Here is a 17,862-nt window from a genome sequence, read left to right on the forward strand (position 1 = left end):
CACAACAGCAGATGCTGCTGTGGAGCCTTTGCAGCTCAACATTTTCATGGCTTCTTTTCCCTGCATGTAAGGACATGGCAGGGGTGAGGGATCTGTTTCCAGGGCTGATAGGATCAAAAGAGCTCCATCTGTATTTGCAAATAAACCTCAAGACTGCTGGGTTTGAGCCAGACTTTGGGAGGATCTTTGACTCCAGACTCAAGAGGATGGCTGATGTTAAGAGATCATGAGTGTCACCACTGACTCCACAATGTGATCTCCTTTTTAGCTTCAGATCCTTTTGGAATGCATGTAAATTATGGCTTAGATAACATTGATGATGGACCAGAAAACTATTCTGCACTTCTGTTAGAGCTTTTAAATGCAGTATTTCTTTCTACATGTAAATCAAGAACCACTTCTCAGAAATGTCCTTACTCATAGAGGAAGAAAATCACCAAACTGTTTTGAGGGTTTTTTATTACTTTTTTTAAGAAATATTAAAAAAGTACCTTTTCCCCAGTGGCTAGGCTATTTACTACCCTAACACTCAGGTGCTGACACTTACTCTATTTACATAAACAGATTCTTGTTCTGTGCTCCAAAAGAAAATTCAAATGTGGCTGACTCGAACAATTCAATTTCTAGTTCACCAGGAGATCTCTCAATTCTGTGGATTTGCCAGGATTCTGATATTCACCTTGTTCTTCCTCAGGGAAGTGGCAGCTGCAGGCATCATCTTCCTGAACTGACTGTTCAGGTGTGTGCACTGGAGAAAAAGAACAGATTCACACAATCAATTGGATTGGAAAAGACCTCTGAGACCATGTAGTGCAACCTTTGACCATCCATGCTGTAAACCAGACCATTTCTAGCTGTTTCTTGAACACCTCCAGGGACAGTGACTCCACCAGCTCCTGGGTAGCCCATTCCAATCTTTAACATTTTTTTGGGAAGAAATTCCCCCTCATCTCCAGCCTGAACCTTCCCTGGTGTAGCTTAGGGCTGTGTCCTCTTGTCCTGTCACTGGGAGGAAAGGCTGATCCCCACCTGGCTACAGCCACATTTCAGGGAAGTGGAGAGGACAGGGTCTCCCCTGATCCTTCTTTTGATTAAACAACCCCAGTTCCCTCAGCCACTCCTCAAAGACCTTCTATATTATTCCCCAGCTTTGTTACCCTTCTCTGGACTCACTCCAGCATCTCAATGTTTCTTGAAGTGAGGGGCCCAGAACTGGACAAATGTCCCCTTTCTGTTCATTTATTCAGCCATCTTATTTCACCATCCCCCAGTCACAAATGCAGGATGTCAGGAAGAAAAAAAGTCTTCCAAGTTATTCTATAATCTGAAATTATTCCTCTACAGCATATATATCTGATAAAACTAATTTACCACACTTTGTTTTCCCAAATTCAGCAGGTCTTGTTTGTCATGGCAATGAAAGGAAAAGCAGCATGAGGGAAATAGATTTTTGGACTGCTGTGGTCTAATGTATTTAGAGTTACACTAGAAGATTCAGACCTTATCCTTAGAACAGGGGAAAAGAAGAGAAAGAGAGAGAGAACCCTTCAAAAAACTGAACAAACCAACTATAAATGACATTGAATGGAATCCGCTTCATCTTTGTGCTGAACTCTTGTGCTTGCCTGTCACCCTGATTTTTTAAGATTTTCTAAGCCTTCTGATGTTTACATTCTTGTAACAAACTTTCTCACACACTTTCTATAAATAACTTATTGTTTTGCATTCTTTTGTGGAGGAGGAGAAATTTGATGGACTGTTGGTTTGTCCAGTGTCATTGGAGAGGTGGCACTGTCACCCTCCAATCCACTGTCACTTTTGGAAAACTATAAATGTTGAAGTCAGAAAATAAACTTCCCTTTTTTTCACCTTGAGAGCAGCAATGTGAGCTTGTGTTGTTTCACATCCTATTGTGACACTTGCCCAGGAGTTATGAGCTCTCAGAGGGCAGTGCTGGATTCAGGCTGGCCCTGCTCCTGTGTAGCAGCACACCCTGGCTGATGTCCCCTCTCCTTCTGCAGCCAGAGCTCCACTGCAGCCCCTGTGTCCTGTCTGGAGCAGAGAGAACTCCAAGGGGTTACAGCCACACAGGCCAGGAATGATGCTTGGAAGTCATGAACTGAACTGGCCTTTAACTGGAGCAGCTGAGATTTTTCATCTATCACAAATAGTCCACTTATAAGGATAAGCATGCACTTGACCTAACACCCACAGCAAATTTTCATTGCTTTCTGCAATAAAAATTCCAAAGCTGTTTCCCTTTCAGTTGCTTCTGACTTACAAAGCACCAAAAAACCCAAAGCTGTTGCAACTACCTATGTAAGGCACTTAACCTGGATTGCTGACTTCTGTCTAGTTTCAAAAAGAAAAGCTGAAGAGCATATTTATCTTACTTTTCTTGATATTTATCTTACTTTTCTTGAAGACAGCATGTAGTTTCTTTTTCTGCCAGACACTGAAGCAGATGCACAAAGGCAGCAGGAACATCAAGCACGACAGCCCAGCCACAGCAAGAGAAATCCTGATTGTGTCTGCCTGAACATCCTTCCCTAGGAAACAAATATTCTCTAAGAGTCTTAGCAGAACAAAATTCTACTGCCCTTCAATTAGCTGAAAACTCTGTCTCCCATTCTGCTTCTGGATCAGTCTGCAACACTGGAAATGCACAGAAGAAACGATTTTTGCTTTAAATGGAAGGTGAGTGTGCTACAGTATGTTTAAGTAGGTCATAATTCTTTACCTCCATAAGGAATATTACACAATGACTCACCTGGCACAGTGATATAAAATGGAATGTCAAGAGATGTTGTAGGTAGAGTAGTGACTAAAGTGGAATTAACTGAAGCATGTTTGCAAATAACATCTTTTGCTGGAGTTCCGGGCACCAGGATTTGGTTTCCAGCGCACCTGAAGGACATTTACAGCAAAATGGGGAAAAGAAAAAAAAAATCTTAAATTCCAGTCAAGTGTACTAGCTGTAGCATTTTAACTTTTTTAATACTTTACTTACATTGTCCAGTTTTTACAGGAGCCATTGGGCTGATCATTAAAGGTTCCATAGCGGCAAGGCTGGCAACCTTCAACAGACAAGGACAGGTAAAATTGTACAAGATAACATTTAAAATGCAACATATGAAACATTATTTTTGCCTGCTTGTACAATGTCAGAATTACTACTTCATAAGCTGCTCTGAGTATGCAAGGCAAGTCTTTCCCTGTCAGCCACAGACCAGTACAGTATTTGGCTAAAACCCCAGCTGATTTGGCACAAGATGCCACAAAACAGAGTTGTGTTTCCCTCATGCTGGCAGCCAAAGAGCAGCCATGCAAAGGGAACCAGCTGGTGCAGGATTTGAGCTGTGCTAGGGCTCAGTGTGGTGGGTTTGGCTGCTCTGAGCTCACACCATGCAGCGTGCTTAGCACTGGTGGCAGCTTTTATCTCTCGAGGTCCTTCCTCAATCTGCTTCTGCCTGGTGCAGGAAGCAGAGGGGCTTGCAGCTGCTGGGGAAAGGTGATCCTACCTTTGCTGGTGCTCTCCTGACCCACGCCGCAGCTTCGGGTGCAGAAGGTGCAGCGATCATTGCCGCAGCGATAACCCTCCTTGCACGTGCATTCAGCATCACTTGTTGAGGAGCAATTTTTCAAATACCGAAACGGTGCTGCAAGGGTAAAAACAGCGTTAGCTTACAGCATGGACCTTTGCTCTCACAAGAACCAGGCTAGCAGCTCCAGCGTTATTTGGCCAGAGGCGCATCCCCCGTCGGGCAGGTGCCACCCGGTCACGCCGTTGTCACGGGAGGTCACAGCAGGGCTGGTGGCATCGCCGCCGGTACCTTCGCACCGCCGACACATCCTGCAGCCGCCGCTTTCCGCCGCGCTGGAGAAGGTGCCGGCCGGGCAGGGCTGGCACGGCGCGCTCGCTCCCCGTGCGCAGTCGGCGCTCTTTACGAAGGTACCTGCGGGGCGAGACACGGCGGTCACACGGGCCGGGACACGGCTGTCACCGCACCCCGGCACGGTCCTTACCCGCCGGGCAGTGAGCGCCGCACGGCAGCGCGGCCGCGGCTCCCGGGCTCAGCGCCAGCGCCAGCAGCGCCGCGGGCAGCAGCGCCCGGCCCGGAGCCATGGGTCGGAGCGGGTCGCAGCGGGGACTGCGCGCGGGACACCCGGCACCGGCCCTTAGCCACCGCCCCCGGGGGGCCTCGCTGCGTCATCTCGGGGGCGGCGGGGAATCCCCGGCCCGGCGGGACTTTCCGGACCCTCCCAGAGGCGCGACCCCTCAGTTCTGCCAGGCAGCGCCCTCAGAGCTCTCTCAGCGATGCCGGTCAGCGCTCGCCCTTTTCAGCACCGGGGCTTCCCGGTGAGTGCGGCGTGGAATCCCCGGGAGGTGAGAGGCGAGAGGCGGGGCCGGCAGGCCGCAGCCGTGCCGGGGATGCTGAGAGCGCACACGGGCACCGCGGGGACACGCGGGGAGCGCCGCGCCCCGGCCGGGAGCGTGCGGAGCGCCCGCCGGGCGGTACGGGAACGGCGCGGCCCCGCCCCCTGCGGCCGCTCATAGCCAATCCCCGGGCCTGGCCACGCCCCCTGCACCTCCCCGCAGCCAATCCCTGAGCGCGGTTCTGTCCCACAGCCGGGCCCGGAGCTCGAGCAGGAGCAGACATGGTGAACGCTGAGTGCTGAGTTATAACTGAGAAGCGAACGTATGGTCCGTGTGTGTGTGTGTGCGCGGCACACAGGCAGAAAGAGCAAGGATCAGCCTGTCCAGGTTCTGAGCGGAGTCTGCTGTGGGAAGCACACAAAGCGCCCCGTAGCGGGAGCTGAACCCCGCACCGATCCCGGCAGAGCCCTCAGCGGTCCTTCCCTATCACCGGCTCTCCTCCCCTGGACTTGAGCTGCTCTGCCGGAGCTCTCGTGAGCCCGGAGCCAGACCGGGCCTGCCAGCACCTGCAAGCAGGCTTTTACACAGCAGGGCTTTGCAGTCCTAAAGATGCTCGCTAACAGCTCTGTCTGTCCTTCAAAACACCGAAACTCCTTAAAACCAGGGGCAGCATCATCCCTGAGCCACAGGCATTCCCTGGGAAACAAGTGTCGGGCAGACGCTTCGGGCAGAGGGCGGAGAAGAGCAAGGCTCGGTCCGTGAGGGGCTGCCTGAGGGGCGGCAGCGGCAGCAGCAGCAGTAGCGGCAGCAGCAGCAGTAGCGGCAGCAGCAGCAGTAGCGGCAGCAGCAGCTCGGTTTGCGGTCGCGCCGCCGTAGGAGGTGACCCTTGTCACGGTACAGGCACCAGAGCGCTCTCCGCGTTCCGAGAGCCCGTGAGAAAAGCGCAGCGTGCCGGCAGCGCGGGGGAGCGGCGGGGCGAGGCCGGGGCGGAGCGCGGGCGGTGCCGGGGCCGGGGCGGAGCGCCCCAGAGCCGCCCGCGGCCCCGCTGAGGTGAGTTGTGGCCGCCGCCGCTGCGGCTGCCGCGGGCCCGGCCCGGAGAGCCCTGCCGGGCGGGGGTGTCGGTGTGGGCGGTGTCGGTGTGGGTGGAGGGTTCGGTAGCCGGGCCGGGCGGGGTTGCGGTGCCCAGGCGGCCGCGTTGCAGGGCCCAAAGCCCGCCGTGCCCGTCAGGAGGCCTCGGTCCATGCCCGGGCCCGGCCCGTGCCGTCCCTGCCGCGGGGAATGGCGCCGTGTCCCACACGAACTGAGGGGAACGCGCGGCCTTTCCACCCCGCTGCGCCTTCAGCCCTGCCCTGCCTGTGGATAGCGGGCTGTGCTCGGGCCACTGCAGGGTGTGATTGCTTTTAAAGCCACCGTGCTTGGAGTTTGTGATTCACCATCTCCAGAAGGGCTCGTGTACCCACGCAGGGCTGTGCGTTTGGCTGAGGGGTTTGAGGCGGCCTCAGCTGCACTGAGGAGCAAATGGGAGACATTTACTATGTGTAGGTAGATTGTTAAATGAAGTTGTTAGGTCTGTGTAACTTAGTCCTACCTTCTCAAAAACTGTCTTTCCGTAGTAGTGGGACAGCTATTTACATATGCACCCATGTGAAGAACAGTACTAATGCTCAAGAATTGTACAATAAATATCTAAAGGCACTGTGGAGAAACTGCATTTTGCAAAAGGAGGAGAAATAGCAAAGGTTGCAGGATCAGGTGCCTGTTTTTATCTAAAGAATTAATGAAAGACAAACGGTGTTTCATTAGAATTAATGAACGGACAAACGGGATGCAAACTGGGATCTAGACTATTTTTCTTCAATAAAACGGAAGTGCAGCATTTCTGCATGGTGGCTATTCAGGTAGTTTTTTGCTAGTCTAATTCATATGAAAATTTTGCAGAATCAGTGTGTTCCTTCAAGCAATTAAGAAGCTCTAGGTTGTCCTGAAGTTATTGCTAATACCTCAGATTTGGGTGTACTTGATCAGTGGGTTTTGCAGTGACAGTACATAAAGCTGCCCTAAAAGGATATGACACAGTGAACTATTCTGTTTGGGCTGGTTCAGCATGCTGTGGGATGGTTTGCTGTATATTACTGCATCCTAGAAATAACATTCTAAAGGAGGCTACCAGTAGGGAGAAAACATGAATACAGATGAAGTTGAAGCAGTGTGAGGATGATTTTATGTAGGCACCTAAAAGTGCATCACATTTTATGAAGAGCTCCCAGGTACTATGTGCAGTTCTAGGTGGAAGGTCCCTGCATAGGACAGAAATCTCTGTCTTACAGTGTAGTAACCCATGAAATGCCTCCTCACATCACAGAGGCTTTCACAGCCTTCTCTCAGACCTGTATGAGTTAGTAGGTATTTTATATGATGTAAAGTTATTTTAACTTAAACTTCAAATGGAAACTTGGCCATTCACCTCAACGTGAATTTAAAAGTCAAAAAAAAAAGTCTTAAGCCTGGTTTGTTCCATTTGCTAGGTCCTGTGGTCTGCTCCCCCATCACACGTGTGCACATGTGTTTCATCCCCCACAAAGTTGCAAAATAACCCAGAAAATCTGTTGGTGAGATTTTGCAGGGGCACTGCTCGGCTCACTGTTAAGTCACAGGAAACTCCTCATGCAGCATGCTGGGTGGAAACTAAAAACCAGACATGAGGTCAAAGCCTGTGCAAGCCCTTTTTGTCAGTGCTGGCCAGGGTGGGAGTCAATAATCTCGGAAAGAGTGAGGGTGTGCAAATTGAAAACAGCTCTGCCACCCACTCTGAACCCCTCTCTGTTAGACACAGGTCATAATTAAGGTTTTGATTAGGCCAGGCTGCTTCCTCTCCTGGTGCTGATGTGCTGTGCCTCCCACTTACCCAAGTGCCTTAATATTTTAATATCATAATGCATTCTTTCTGAAAAACTCCTTAGTTAAACAGGATGGTTATAAATATTGATTTAAATGAATATTATGAATATTGATTTAAGTGAATATTGATTTAAATGAATTTGATGAGTATTGATTGAATTTTGAGGTGGTTTAAATGAAAGAACATGCAAAAGTACAAATTACTGTTCAGTTTCAGCATAAGGGGATTTGCTTTCTAACCACATTATCTTTTTATCCCCCTCAGCCCCTTCCTTTACAACCACCTCCCTCATAGCAGCCCCTCAAGACATGGCCTCCAAGAGAGCATTGGTGATCCTGGCTAAGGGGGCAGAGGAGATGGAAACTGTAATCCCCACTGATGTTATGAGAAGGGCTGGGGTGAGTATGAGGCAGTGAATAATCTGGTCAAGGGGAAATCATTGCTTCAAGCTGAGGTTCATTTCCTGGAATTCAGTGTGTGGTCTGTGAAGTAAAAATTTACCCTCATCATCTTACTGCTTAGCAAATACTTGTGTCATGCTGACATTTGTTGGTAACCTTTAAAAATACCAAAATCTGATGTGAACTAGAGCAGATATTTCAAGTAAATCCTACTCTGTCAGAAAACACAGCTACCTCCATGTGTAGTAACTGGAAGTGCCTCTTTTTTAGGGGTCTGAAAACCTCAGTACATTACAGCTCATGACATTGCTTAATTTCAAAAGTAGCTCAAGAAAAGCTATTTACTACAGTTCTGGCTGTTGGGATTCCTTAAGTTGTTTGTTACTCTTGTAGTTGTAGTAGCACACTGTTATCTCATTAGGAATGAAAATAATACTTAAAATAAACACACAACTTCACTTATATAGAAATGACTGAAATAAAAATTACCTTCTCCCACCACTTTGTCATTCCATCACTGCACTCCCCATTTTGGCTGTCAGAAGAGGAACAAGCTCTCAGTACAGCTTTGCTTGCACTACTTAAGAACTAACATATAAGAAAAATGCCCTGAATTTTTGTTTTATAATAATATATTTGTTCTCCTGTTAGATCAAGGTGACTATTGCAGGCCTGACAGGAAAAGAACCAGTGCAGTGCAGTCGAGATGTCTTCATTTGTCCTGATGCCAGTCTTGAAGATGCCAGAAAAGAGGTTGGTCAGCACCCTTCTCTGATATAAATAATGGCCAGCATAGTCTCTCTCACAGTTTCTGAGGTAACTTCTGAGAAGTTCACCAAATTTCCCAAAATTCACCAAAAGTCTGAGGTGAATTTGGAAAGCTTATGCATTACCTTTGGGCATATGTTGCATGTTGTGTTAACTCTGTGTAGCAGTGAATTACAGAGCTGTACAATCAGACAGATTTCTTAATTCTGCCTAAGTATTTGATTTTGCAAAGACCAGTCACAGAGCTTCATTTTTCCTGTTAGTTGGCTCAACAAAATACTGTGATTTGGGCCAACTCAAAAGTTCTGATGGGAAGCTAAATAATGTTATAGTTAGACCTGTACAGTAAGGTTGGAGCAAAACCACTTTTCTTTACAACACAAGAGCTGTCACTTGCTGAAGCTTTTAAGTGCACTAGACTTAAAAGTCAGTTCTGTGAGAGACTTAATTGATAATAGGCTTTTCCTGGAACAGGAAATAGTATTTTTGTCATAATTGGAACTGGTTTTCTGATCATAAAGTGTTGTTCAGTGGAAGAAAAGATTGATTTCCACTTGAATCAGCTGCAGTGGTCTTCAAACAGAGTAATGTATGTAAAGAGTGGAATGTGTGTGTCAGCCTCTATTCAACAGAACAGTTTTATCTTTGTTTAGGGGCCTTATGATGTTGTGGTCCTGCCTGGAGGGAACCTTGGGGCTCAAAACTTGTCTGAGGTAAAGTTCTGGCATTTTATAAATTCATGGGCATTCTCACGAGTAGTGGGGTGGTCAGCATTGTTTGGTGATCCTGCATATTCAGTTCAGCATCTAGAAATCCTCTTCTGAATGAATCAGTAAACTAATTGTTAATGGTCTTAAGCCTTCTTGTGATTATTTAGGTGGGACAGCTGGGTAAATTCTTGGCCATGAGTACCTAGTGAAACAGAATAAAAATGGAGAGAATATATCAATAAAAATGTTGTGCTTTATGGGAAGATCTCTGTTCATATTCATGTGAAGATGAAACAGTTGCAAATGAAGATTTATTGCTGAGACTCAAAACTGTCCAAACCCAAATTCTGCTCCCTTGCAGAATTCTGTCTCTGGGATAGTATGAATTCCTTGTGGGAGGCAGGCAGACAAATTGATCTATCAAATAGGGTTTAGGTGGTGTCACAGAGTTTGTAAGCCATGGAGCATGAGACAAATATCCCATATAGATCTTCTTAAGAATGATAGAGACTGTCTGGAGGTATCTTATAAATTCTATTTTCTGTTGGTCCTCTATTTTCAAAGAACTTTTTATGGCCAGGGGTTAACCAGCTTTCATGTGGGTTAAGTACTTCCTTGCAGTTCCTTCTGATTTCCTTCCTCTTTAGTTCTGGGGCAAGCATGTTTTGGTTTCTGTTTTTCTCCTTTTTATGTTCTCATTGCCCTCTGTCCTGGGACAGGGAGGAAAAATTCCAGTTGGTTTTCTGTACAAAACATGTTCATGAAATTTCAGTGAAAACTGTTTCAAATAACAACTCCAAACAATGACTTGTGATGTTTCTCCATACAGTCTGCTGCTGTGAAAGACATTTTGAAGGACCAGGAAAGCAGAAAAGCCCTGATTGCTGCAATATGTGCAGGTGGGTTAACAAAGTGTCTTGCTTTCTAAAGCATTTGGATATTTTGAAGGAGCATGAAGAGTTTCCTGTCTTAGAAATCTGTGTTTCTGTAATTTAGTACCAGAAATTTGTGCCTGTATATATAGATAGATAGATAGATAGATAGATAGATAGATAGATAGATAGATAGATAGATAGATATCTTTCAGCATCTGATTTTTTTTGTAAATTTAATAGCAGAGGAATCTCTAAAATAATTGTGAACATTTATCCTGCCCTGTTCAGGTTGTTACCTAGTTCCTTGCAATCAGCTGTGTTACTGTCTTTAAAATAAAAAGTGAAATGTAGTGTGCTAGGATTTTTTTAAAGTGTGTGTTTATTCTGGTGATCTTTCTGCAAGTGTACAGCACTGGCAGAATGTCATTGCTGTAAATTTATCTCACATAACCACTCCTGCCCTTTAGCTTCAGAAAGAAGGCCAGAAATATAGAATTACAGCCTCACCCTTCCTGAGCTGCAGCAAAAAATGGACTTGCTTTGAGGAGAGGGTTGTCTGCTTAGATATTCTGCACAGATTGATATCCAGATCATGAACTTTGTAAGATTTGTGTTTTAAAGAGCAAGAAAAATAGCCAATACTGAAATTGCTAATACTGCAACTGAAGGCTGGTCTAGGGAGCTGAAGCTGAGAGTGAGGGGAGAGATGATGAATGCATAAAAGGCAGTCAAAATGTGTTCCAGGAGGGGATTTTCACTTTTGTATTTAGGTACATTGCTGGAGGGGTTTTCTGCTTTTCTTCCTCATTTAGGTGCTGGGCACACAGGGCTGTGAACATTCCTCAGCTTGGCAGTGATGCTCTTGTGCTGCTTTATCTGTGTCTCTTGCAGAACAATCCAAATTCACATCTGCCCAGTAGAGGCCTTTGCTTGTAAGCAGGATGATTCTTAGAGCTCATTCCAACTGAACACAAAAGAGGTTATTTCCTGTACTAAATCCAGAATTAAATTAACAGAAATGAAACTCATGTGATACAAATCCTGCCTTCAGTTTCTTTTGGAGTTCCCATAAGGATTTCCTGACTGATGACTTAGCACTTCTTGACACAAATTCTTCACTCAGTTCAGGGTAAGGAGGAAGTATGAAAAGAAAAGAGAAACTCTTGGAACCAAAAATGGAATAGTTAGTCCATGATCTGTCCAAAATACTGCTTGGCACACAACTGCAGCATGTAGAGACTTGCTCAAATGAAATCCTATCTGTTAAGTCTTAATTCAAGGTTTAACAAGGTTGTAAAGTAATTGTAGGTAATTAATGTTCAGATTGAAATGCAGACCTTTTGTTTCTTAATATCAAGCAGTTTTAAATAAAACGTCTGGAAGTTCTTCACTCCTTCAAAGGCAGCACAGTCATGGGTGGGACATCAGTGTGAACTGTAATATGAGAGCTTTTTGCTTCAGAGGTTGGGCTGGCATCAGTGTTTATAAAAAGTAGTCTGTGCCCAGTGAGCTTTGCCCCCTGGGGGTCCCAATGCCCAAATGTCTCTTCTGTCACTGCAGCAGAAGGCAATTCCTCACTGGTGCAACTCTGTGTTCTTACAGGTCCTACTGCCCTTCTGGCCCATGGCATTGGGTATGGAAGCAAAGTCACAACACATCCTCTGGCCAAAGACAAAATGATGAATGGGGGTATGTTTCTGTCCAAACACTTCTCAGATATTTTTTTCTTTACCTGAACCCATGATTTAACAAAAGGAGAAGAGCCCTTTTTTTCTTGCTTTCCTCTCTGAATTGAGTCTATACCACCAGAAAATAGAGGGCTGCATTAACACTCTGATCCTTGGGGGCATCCTGCTGCTGCTGTCATGTTAGGAGCATTTATTGCCTTGTCCTCTTGAGGCTGAGCTATCTCTTGCCCCTTTGGTTCTTTGCCTCAGTGGTCCCAGCAGCAAACTCTGGGAGTATTTTTCCTGCTCTCCTGTGAGTGATGCTTTGGTTCTGTGGCAGCTGATGGCTCCACACTTCTTTCTTCACCCTAAGAGAAGGGATGGTGAAACACTGAGGGTCATTCTGTGAGCATTAATGAGGCTGGAGGGGAGCAGATGGGTTCCCCCAATATCTTCTGCATGCACCTGGAATAAAATAAATTTGTGAACAGCTCCACAAAAGCAGACTTCCAGAAGTAACCTCATGACAGGCTCGGTGAGAGCTTTTTGAGGAGCTTGTAGAATCAGAGGGGCATTCCCACAAACTGGGGGCCCTGAGGACAGCAGGCAGGGATGAGGTGCTCAGAGGCAGTGCTGGGGTCCTTGTGGCCTCTGTGGCTCTGTGGAGGAGGCAGTGCTGAGGTCCTTGTGGCGCTGTGGAGGACACTGGACCCTGACCCTGTTGCTGTTGTGTCCCCAAGCACACTACTCGTACTCGGAGAGCCGCGTGGAGAAGGACGGGAACATCCTCACCAGCCGTGGGCCTGGCACCAGCTTTGAGTTTGGCTTGGCCATCGTGGAAACTCTGCTGGGCAAGGAGGTGGCTGAACAGGTGAAGGCCCCTCTAATACTGAAAGATTGAAATCCTGGTGTGGGAGAGGCACTAGGAGAAATTTAGATAGAGAGTTTTATCCTTTGTAGAATAACTGTAACGTGCACTGTTGTAAATACACTTTAATTGTGGGTGAAATTAGTAACTGTACTTACCTGAACTGGGATACCTTAACAAACCAAAGGTCTTCATTTCTGGAAAAACATCCTGTTAGCAAAAAGCTCTATCACAAAAAAGCAGCCAGCATCTAATAATCCTAGTTAGTTCTTGGATGGCATTTAAAAATCACATGGAAAAATGTTTGCCGAGTAAATAAAAATAGAGCATCCCTACTGGTGTGTTGTTCCTTTCTGTGTTGTCTCCCAACCCAGACCCATGAAACCTTTTTACCACCATGTACTACTTAAAACAACATCTGTTTAGATTCTCACACAGTTCTTCTGAAGTCTGAGCAGGAATGAGAAGGTGGCCAAGCCCTGGAACAAGCTCCCTAGGGAGGTGTCATGATCCCAGGTCTTCTAGCATGCATGAAGTGTTTGGACAGCACTTCTCACAACACTTCTCTTGGCTCTGTGGTTTAACTTCTAGGCTGCCCTGTGTGGAGTCAGGAATTGGTTTTGATGACCTTCATGAGTCTCTTCCAACTCAGGATATTCTCTGATTTCATGACATAGATTATTAAGTTGTAACCTAGAATTAGTTAAAAAATGTTGAATTTCTTGTGTACAAATAAGGCAAATAATTAGTATTAATTTTCCAACAGTGTTGGAACTAAATTAAAAGTGTAAATTTACATACCTTGTCAAGCACCCCAGAGTTCCTGCAGGTTGAACATGATACCTTGAAATTTGTTTTCTGCATTAAATGATTGCAGATCCATTGAGCTATTTGGGCAGCTAATAATCAGTTTAAAGCATGAAGTTTGGATTTGGTAGAATGCCACCAGTAGCAATGCTTGTTTCTGCTACAAGCCTGGCTTAAGAGAGCCTTTGTCAGTTTGGAGGAGTTGCAGGACAGGTCTCTGGAGGAAGTACTGGAGCTCTATTCCCATGAGAATTAAGAACTTGGCATCAATTTCCATCTTTGCTACCTTCCATTCCCCAAATCATTCTGGTGTTACCTGGCTCTGTCAGCAGTCATGCCTAAGGATGGCACCTCACTGGACTCTGAAGTTACCTCAGCATCTGGAGATCTGGTTCTGCTTTCATCTGAAGCGCATAGTCTGAACTTTAGAAAATTACTGCACAGGAGCCTCTCTGATTGCTTATTTTAATGGGAAACAAGTTCATTCTCAATTATTGCATTTTGGTAATGAAATACATGGATACTTTTGCAAATTTAGAATTAAGAAATGTCTGTGTTGTTAATAACTACTGGAAGAACTGCTTCAACTCTATGCTCTGTCTCTTAATTTGTTTAGGAAATATTTCATATGTTTCTCTAGCTTTGAAATATGCTCAAGATATGCAAAAGTTGTAATCTATGTAAGATTTTACAAGTTTGTGTGGTAAATCTGCACATCTAACTGGTATTGCCATGCAAATGTAAACCAAATGATGGAAAGAGTCTTTGTCCTAGAAGCTGGAATAATTACTTGCCTTGTAAATGGGCATAATTCAGAATACAGGAAAAGCTCTGCATTCCTGGGTGGCAGCACTGCTTTGTAACATTAGAAGGAAAATATTTCCATGCTTGTATTGTTTTTAGGCTTGCAGAAATATTTGAATACAAAGCATTAGCAAAGTGGCCATAAATTTGATTATAATTTTTTTTCTCCAAGGCTGAGGGAGTTCAACTTAGAGAAATGAGGTTTTCAGTGTGTATATTTGGGCTTTCCCACTCCCATTAAAATGGTAATAGGAAAAACACTCAGAAGAATGAGCCTAGAGCCCATGGATGTATCTGCTTAACTTGCAGATTCTTCCACTGTGTTCAGCAAAAGACTTGGTAAATAAAATATTGTAGTGCTGCTTGCATCACAGTTACCTTCATACAGCTGACCCTGTTCTCAACCTTTTACATTGCAGATGTCCAGCAAACATGAATTACTTGGGTTCTCTTTCTGTGTCATTATCAGTTAGGGTAAGTAAGTGTATGAACTAAGATTAGGCTCATTTTCCTCTTAGGGTAAGTGTTACGAAGGGATTTGCTGATTCAAGGGAAAAAAGTTACTTCCAGTTAGCAAAATGCTTTTTTTCTGACATTTCAGTGTCTGTTTTCATAAAATCCTCTTTTACCTGCTGCTGAAAGATGAGCTGAGGTACTTTCCTGCTCATTGTTTTGTGTACACTTGAAACTTTTTGCCTTTTTATTATTGGCAAGCTTTGGTTTTAGAACCTGTGGTAATTTGGTATCTGCTGCCACTGAGCCCAGCTTAAATTGAAGGGAATGCATCCACTCTTCTCTAACATTCAGTATTTTGTTCCCTGGCAGCTGGAGGGTTTGGGGGTTGGTTTTCCTGATGAGCAAGCTGCCAGTTGGCATCTGCTCTATGCCTCAGATCATCTCTCAAGAATAATGTGGGGATTTTTTCTCCTGATTCTGCTTGTTCTGTGGGCTTGAATGCTTCATTGAGAATGAGTTCTCTTAGGGAATTGAGAAGTATTAAATGGCTTAGGAGCAAGAATGCACACAGGGGGGCATAGATGTTGGAGCCATCAGTGAATACTGGCAGTGATGGGAAATATTTTCATTCAGACTGACAAGCCTCTAACTGAAGAAGAGGCAGAAATGTGGAGAGTGAAGAGTCTGGTTTTGTTGCAGTTCTTAGCAAGTTTATTTCCAAAAGGGGAAGGTGAGGTGCACAGCGCTGAGCAAATCCTATCTCAGGAATGTGTCCCTCTCAGCAAGGAGGGATACTTCTCCAGAGAGACAAAGGTTTTACTTTTAGCATGGGTGGAGACAAGCAGAACCATAATGGATACAAACCAGCCTGCTCACTAGTACTTAAAGCTGTAAAAGGACACAAGGGAGTAAGCTTCATCCAGTAATTACAAGCCTTGGGCACCTTGCTAGCCATTTATGTGTATGCTTACCATTTGGTATGAAGCCCACAGTGACTGTCAGAGCAAAAAATGGTTACTTAATCTGATTTTTTTGGGGATTTTTCAACAAAAAGATGCATCATGATGCAAACATAAGCAGTGATCCCAAAATGATAAAAAGTACCTGTCCTCCAGCAGCCTGCATGACCCATGACTTGGTTGGAAAGATAAATATGTGACAGAAAAGTAGGAAGATGTCAACTACAGAAATAATGCCTAGCACTGTATCCATGCTGTCATTCATGTTTTCATACTCTACCTTCAGAAGAAAGGATGTGTTGCTGTTATGTGAAAACTGCATTTTAGTAGGGCATGGGGAGCAACATTTGAAGTTTGAAAAATAGGCAACAAAACACTGGGTGAATTAATTTGAATTAATTGTTGCCCAAAATTGTAGATAATCTTTCAGCATGTTTAGAATGTGGTCTTGCATGTGGTATGGAAAGAAAGGAAAATATGTTAAAGGAGAGCAGATGTGCCTCCCTGCTGCCCTGGCTTGTCAGCTGACAGCTCTGACAGCACTCCCAGCTCTGAGCTTCAATGGATGTTCTACAGTTCCTGCAGCATCATCCCTTGGCACAAAATCAAAAGCTCTCTGGGAAGAACAGCAAAAAGGCACAGGCTGTCCTTGCTGACACAATTTATCTTTTCCTGCCCCCTCTTGAGCAGCATCCAGGGAAGGGCAGGGGTAAGGAGCAGCTGTGGGAATCCCTGCACTGGCGCTACCTCACACCCAGCTCCTTCACTCAGCACGTGTCCTTGGGCAAGGCATCACAGGGCACCTCACCCTTGTGTTCAGGAGCATCTGTGGGCACCTGGCAGAGCTCTGTGTGCAGAGCAGGCCCAAGCACACAGCCCAGAGGGGAGGGAATGAGCCCAGGTCTCCTGAGTGCACCCACACTACATTATTAGTCAAGGGACTCTGAAGGGATAGAATGTAAGAAAATAAAGATAGTGCAGAAGGTCTCACACCTGAGGAGTTGCAGCTGCACTAATCACCAAAGATTAGGAACAGGCCTGCCCTTAATAGACCACAGCTGTTTCCAATAAGAAGAAGAGTGCTAAAAAACAGTGGTTGAGAAGAGAGTTGGAGTTGGCAGTTTGTTGGCTGTGCTGTGAAGAAGAATGAAGAAGGAGGAGTCAGTGCTGTGAGGAGCTGCCCACGAGAGATCACCCAGAAGGTATGGAACTTTTGCAATAAGATGGCAACAGGACTAGGCAGCATTTCTGGCTTGTGTTTTTGTGGCCATGCTTTGGGAAGCAGTGCTGGCACACATGATAGGCTCCAAAACTGAGTCCAGACTTGGGAAAACCAGAATCCTGGTAGTGTTTTGGTAACACAACTCTGCCATGTTGCTGAGGGGTACTGAAGCTGCTCTGGGTGGTGCAGCAGTCAGGGTTGCAGTGCTCTGTGTCACACTCAGTCTCTGTAGCAGCTCTAGGAGCCTTTCTGCTCTTTACAAGATTGTTCTGTGTGCTAGAAGGCATCACAGATTGAGAGGAAGCTTTTATACTTGGGCTTGTTCATTTGCTTTACTTCATTCAACAGCTTTTAATTATAGCCTTTTTACAACCTTGAATAATTCCTCCTTACACAGGGTTTATGGCCCTCCAAGTCATGTAGATACTTCTGTACCTTTACAATTTAATTCAAGGCCATTCCACTAATGGTAGAGAAAGGAAGAAGAAAAGTTTTGAGGTTCTCATGCAAGCACTCATATTCTAAAGAGCAGAGTTGTAGTAGTGAGACTTGTGTAACATTTATAACACCAAAGTCTTCCTTAGCTGATGGAAGTTTCCCAGCAGGACTGGGGACATTTCTGTGCAAATTCTTCTGATTTCTGGATATTGATGGTGTAATTATTTTACAGCACCTCTGAGCCACAGACAGAACTTGGCTGCAGTTCTGCTCTGTTGCTCCCTGACTGCCAGTCCCACTGTATTTACTCTTGGAAAATATGGGGTTTGGTGAGGACAATCCAGTATCATCTGCTGGCTCTGAACCTGGCAACAAGGATCATTCCTGCACTGCAGTTTAGTTGGAATCACTTTGGTTCTTAAAGACTCTGTTCAGGGCTTTTGCTGCTAGAATTTAGGATTTTCAGAATTTCTGTACTACAAAGAGGCTTTTTCTATTTTGTTGAGGTTCTTACAGTTACAGCTCTTCTCTAAGCTGGGTGTTTGGTTTCTCTGTGCTGTTCCAATGAATTATGCTGTCAGAATGGTCTCTGTGTAATTTCAGAACTGCT

General features: G+C 45.3%; 2 protein-coding genes across 3 annotated transcripts; one reads left to right on the forward strand and one right to left on the reverse strand.

Annotated features, from left to right (window-relative positions):
- Positions 1-442: 442 nt before the first annotated feature.
- TNFRSF9 (TNF receptor superfamily member 9) lies at positions 443-4,339 on the reverse strand. Of its 2 annotated transcripts, none has more exons than XM_059487386.1 (7): positions 4,027-4,339; positions 3,834-3,956; positions 3,522-3,659; positions 3,011-3,077; positions 2,771-2,907; positions 2,415-2,544; positions 443-748 (listed from the first exon to the last, which is right to left on the reverse strand). In XM_059487386.1, exons 1-7 carry the CDS (start codon positions 4,124-4,126, stop codon positions 736-738), a joined length of 708 nt encoding a protein of 235 aa, XP_059343369.1. In that variant the 5' UTR covers positions 4,127-4,339; the 3' UTR covers positions 443-735. The 2 variants fall into 2 exon arrangements, with proteins under 2 accessions (XP_059343369.1, XP_059343368.1); XM_059487385.1 differs by having other exon boundaries at positions 2,415-2,549.
- A 1,066-nt stretch (positions 4,340-5,405) lies between these two features.
- Positions 5,406-12,901, forward strand: PARK7 (Parkinsonism associated deglycase). Its single transcript, XM_059487387.1, has 7 exons — positions 5,406-5,428; positions 7,542-7,675; positions 8,330-8,431; positions 9,100-9,159; positions 9,986-10,055; positions 11,634-11,720; positions 12,439-12,901. Exons 2-7 carry the CDS (start codon positions 7,586-7,588, stop codon positions 12,597-12,599), a joined length of 570 nt encoding a protein of 189 aa, XP_059343370.1. The 5' UTR covers positions 5,406-5,428; positions 7,542-7,585; the 3' UTR covers positions 12,600-12,901.
- Positions 12,902-17,862: the final 4,961 nt, after the last annotated feature.

Source organism: Ammospiza nelsoni, chromosome 22 (assembly GCF_027579445.1).
Source record: "Ammospiza nelsoni isolate bAmmNel1 chromosome 22, bAmmNel1.pri, whole genome shotgun sequence".
NCBI classification, from domain to species: domain Eukaryota; kingdom Metazoa; phylum Chordata; class Aves; order Passeriformes; family Passerellidae; genus Ammospiza; species Ammospiza nelsoni.

What these genes read in the sequence shown, in the direction of transcription:
- TNFRSF9 (XM_059487385.1), bottom strand. Translation starts at nt 4,126, where the DNA reads ATGGCTCCGGGCCGGGCGCTGCTGCCCGCGGCGCTGCTGGCGCTGGCG. An exon ending in TCAGGAGAGCACCAGCAAAG is followed by an intron (nt 3,078 to 3,521) that starts GTAGGATCACCT and finishes TGTCTGTTGAAG; the next exon opens with GTTGCCAGCCTTGCCGCTAT. An exon ending in TCCTGTAAAAACTGGACAAT is followed by an intron (nt 2,908 to 3,010) that starts GTAAGTAAAGTA and finishes AATGTCCTTCAG; the next exon opens with GTGCGCTGGAAACCAAATCC.
- PARK7 (XM_059487387.1), top strand. Translation starts at nt 7,586, where the DNA reads ATGGCCTCCAAGAGAGCATTGGTGATCCTGGCTAAGGGGGCAGAGGAG. An exon ending in ATGTTATGAGAAGGGCTGGG is followed by an intron (nt 7,676 to 8,329) that starts GTGAGTATGAGG and finishes TTCTCCTGTTAG; the next exon opens with ATCAAGGTGACTATTGCAGG. An exon ending in AGACAAAATGATGAATGGGG is followed by an intron (nt 11,721 to 12,438) that starts GTATGTTTCTGT and finishes TGTGTCCCCAAG; the next exon opens with CACACTACTCGTACTCGGAG.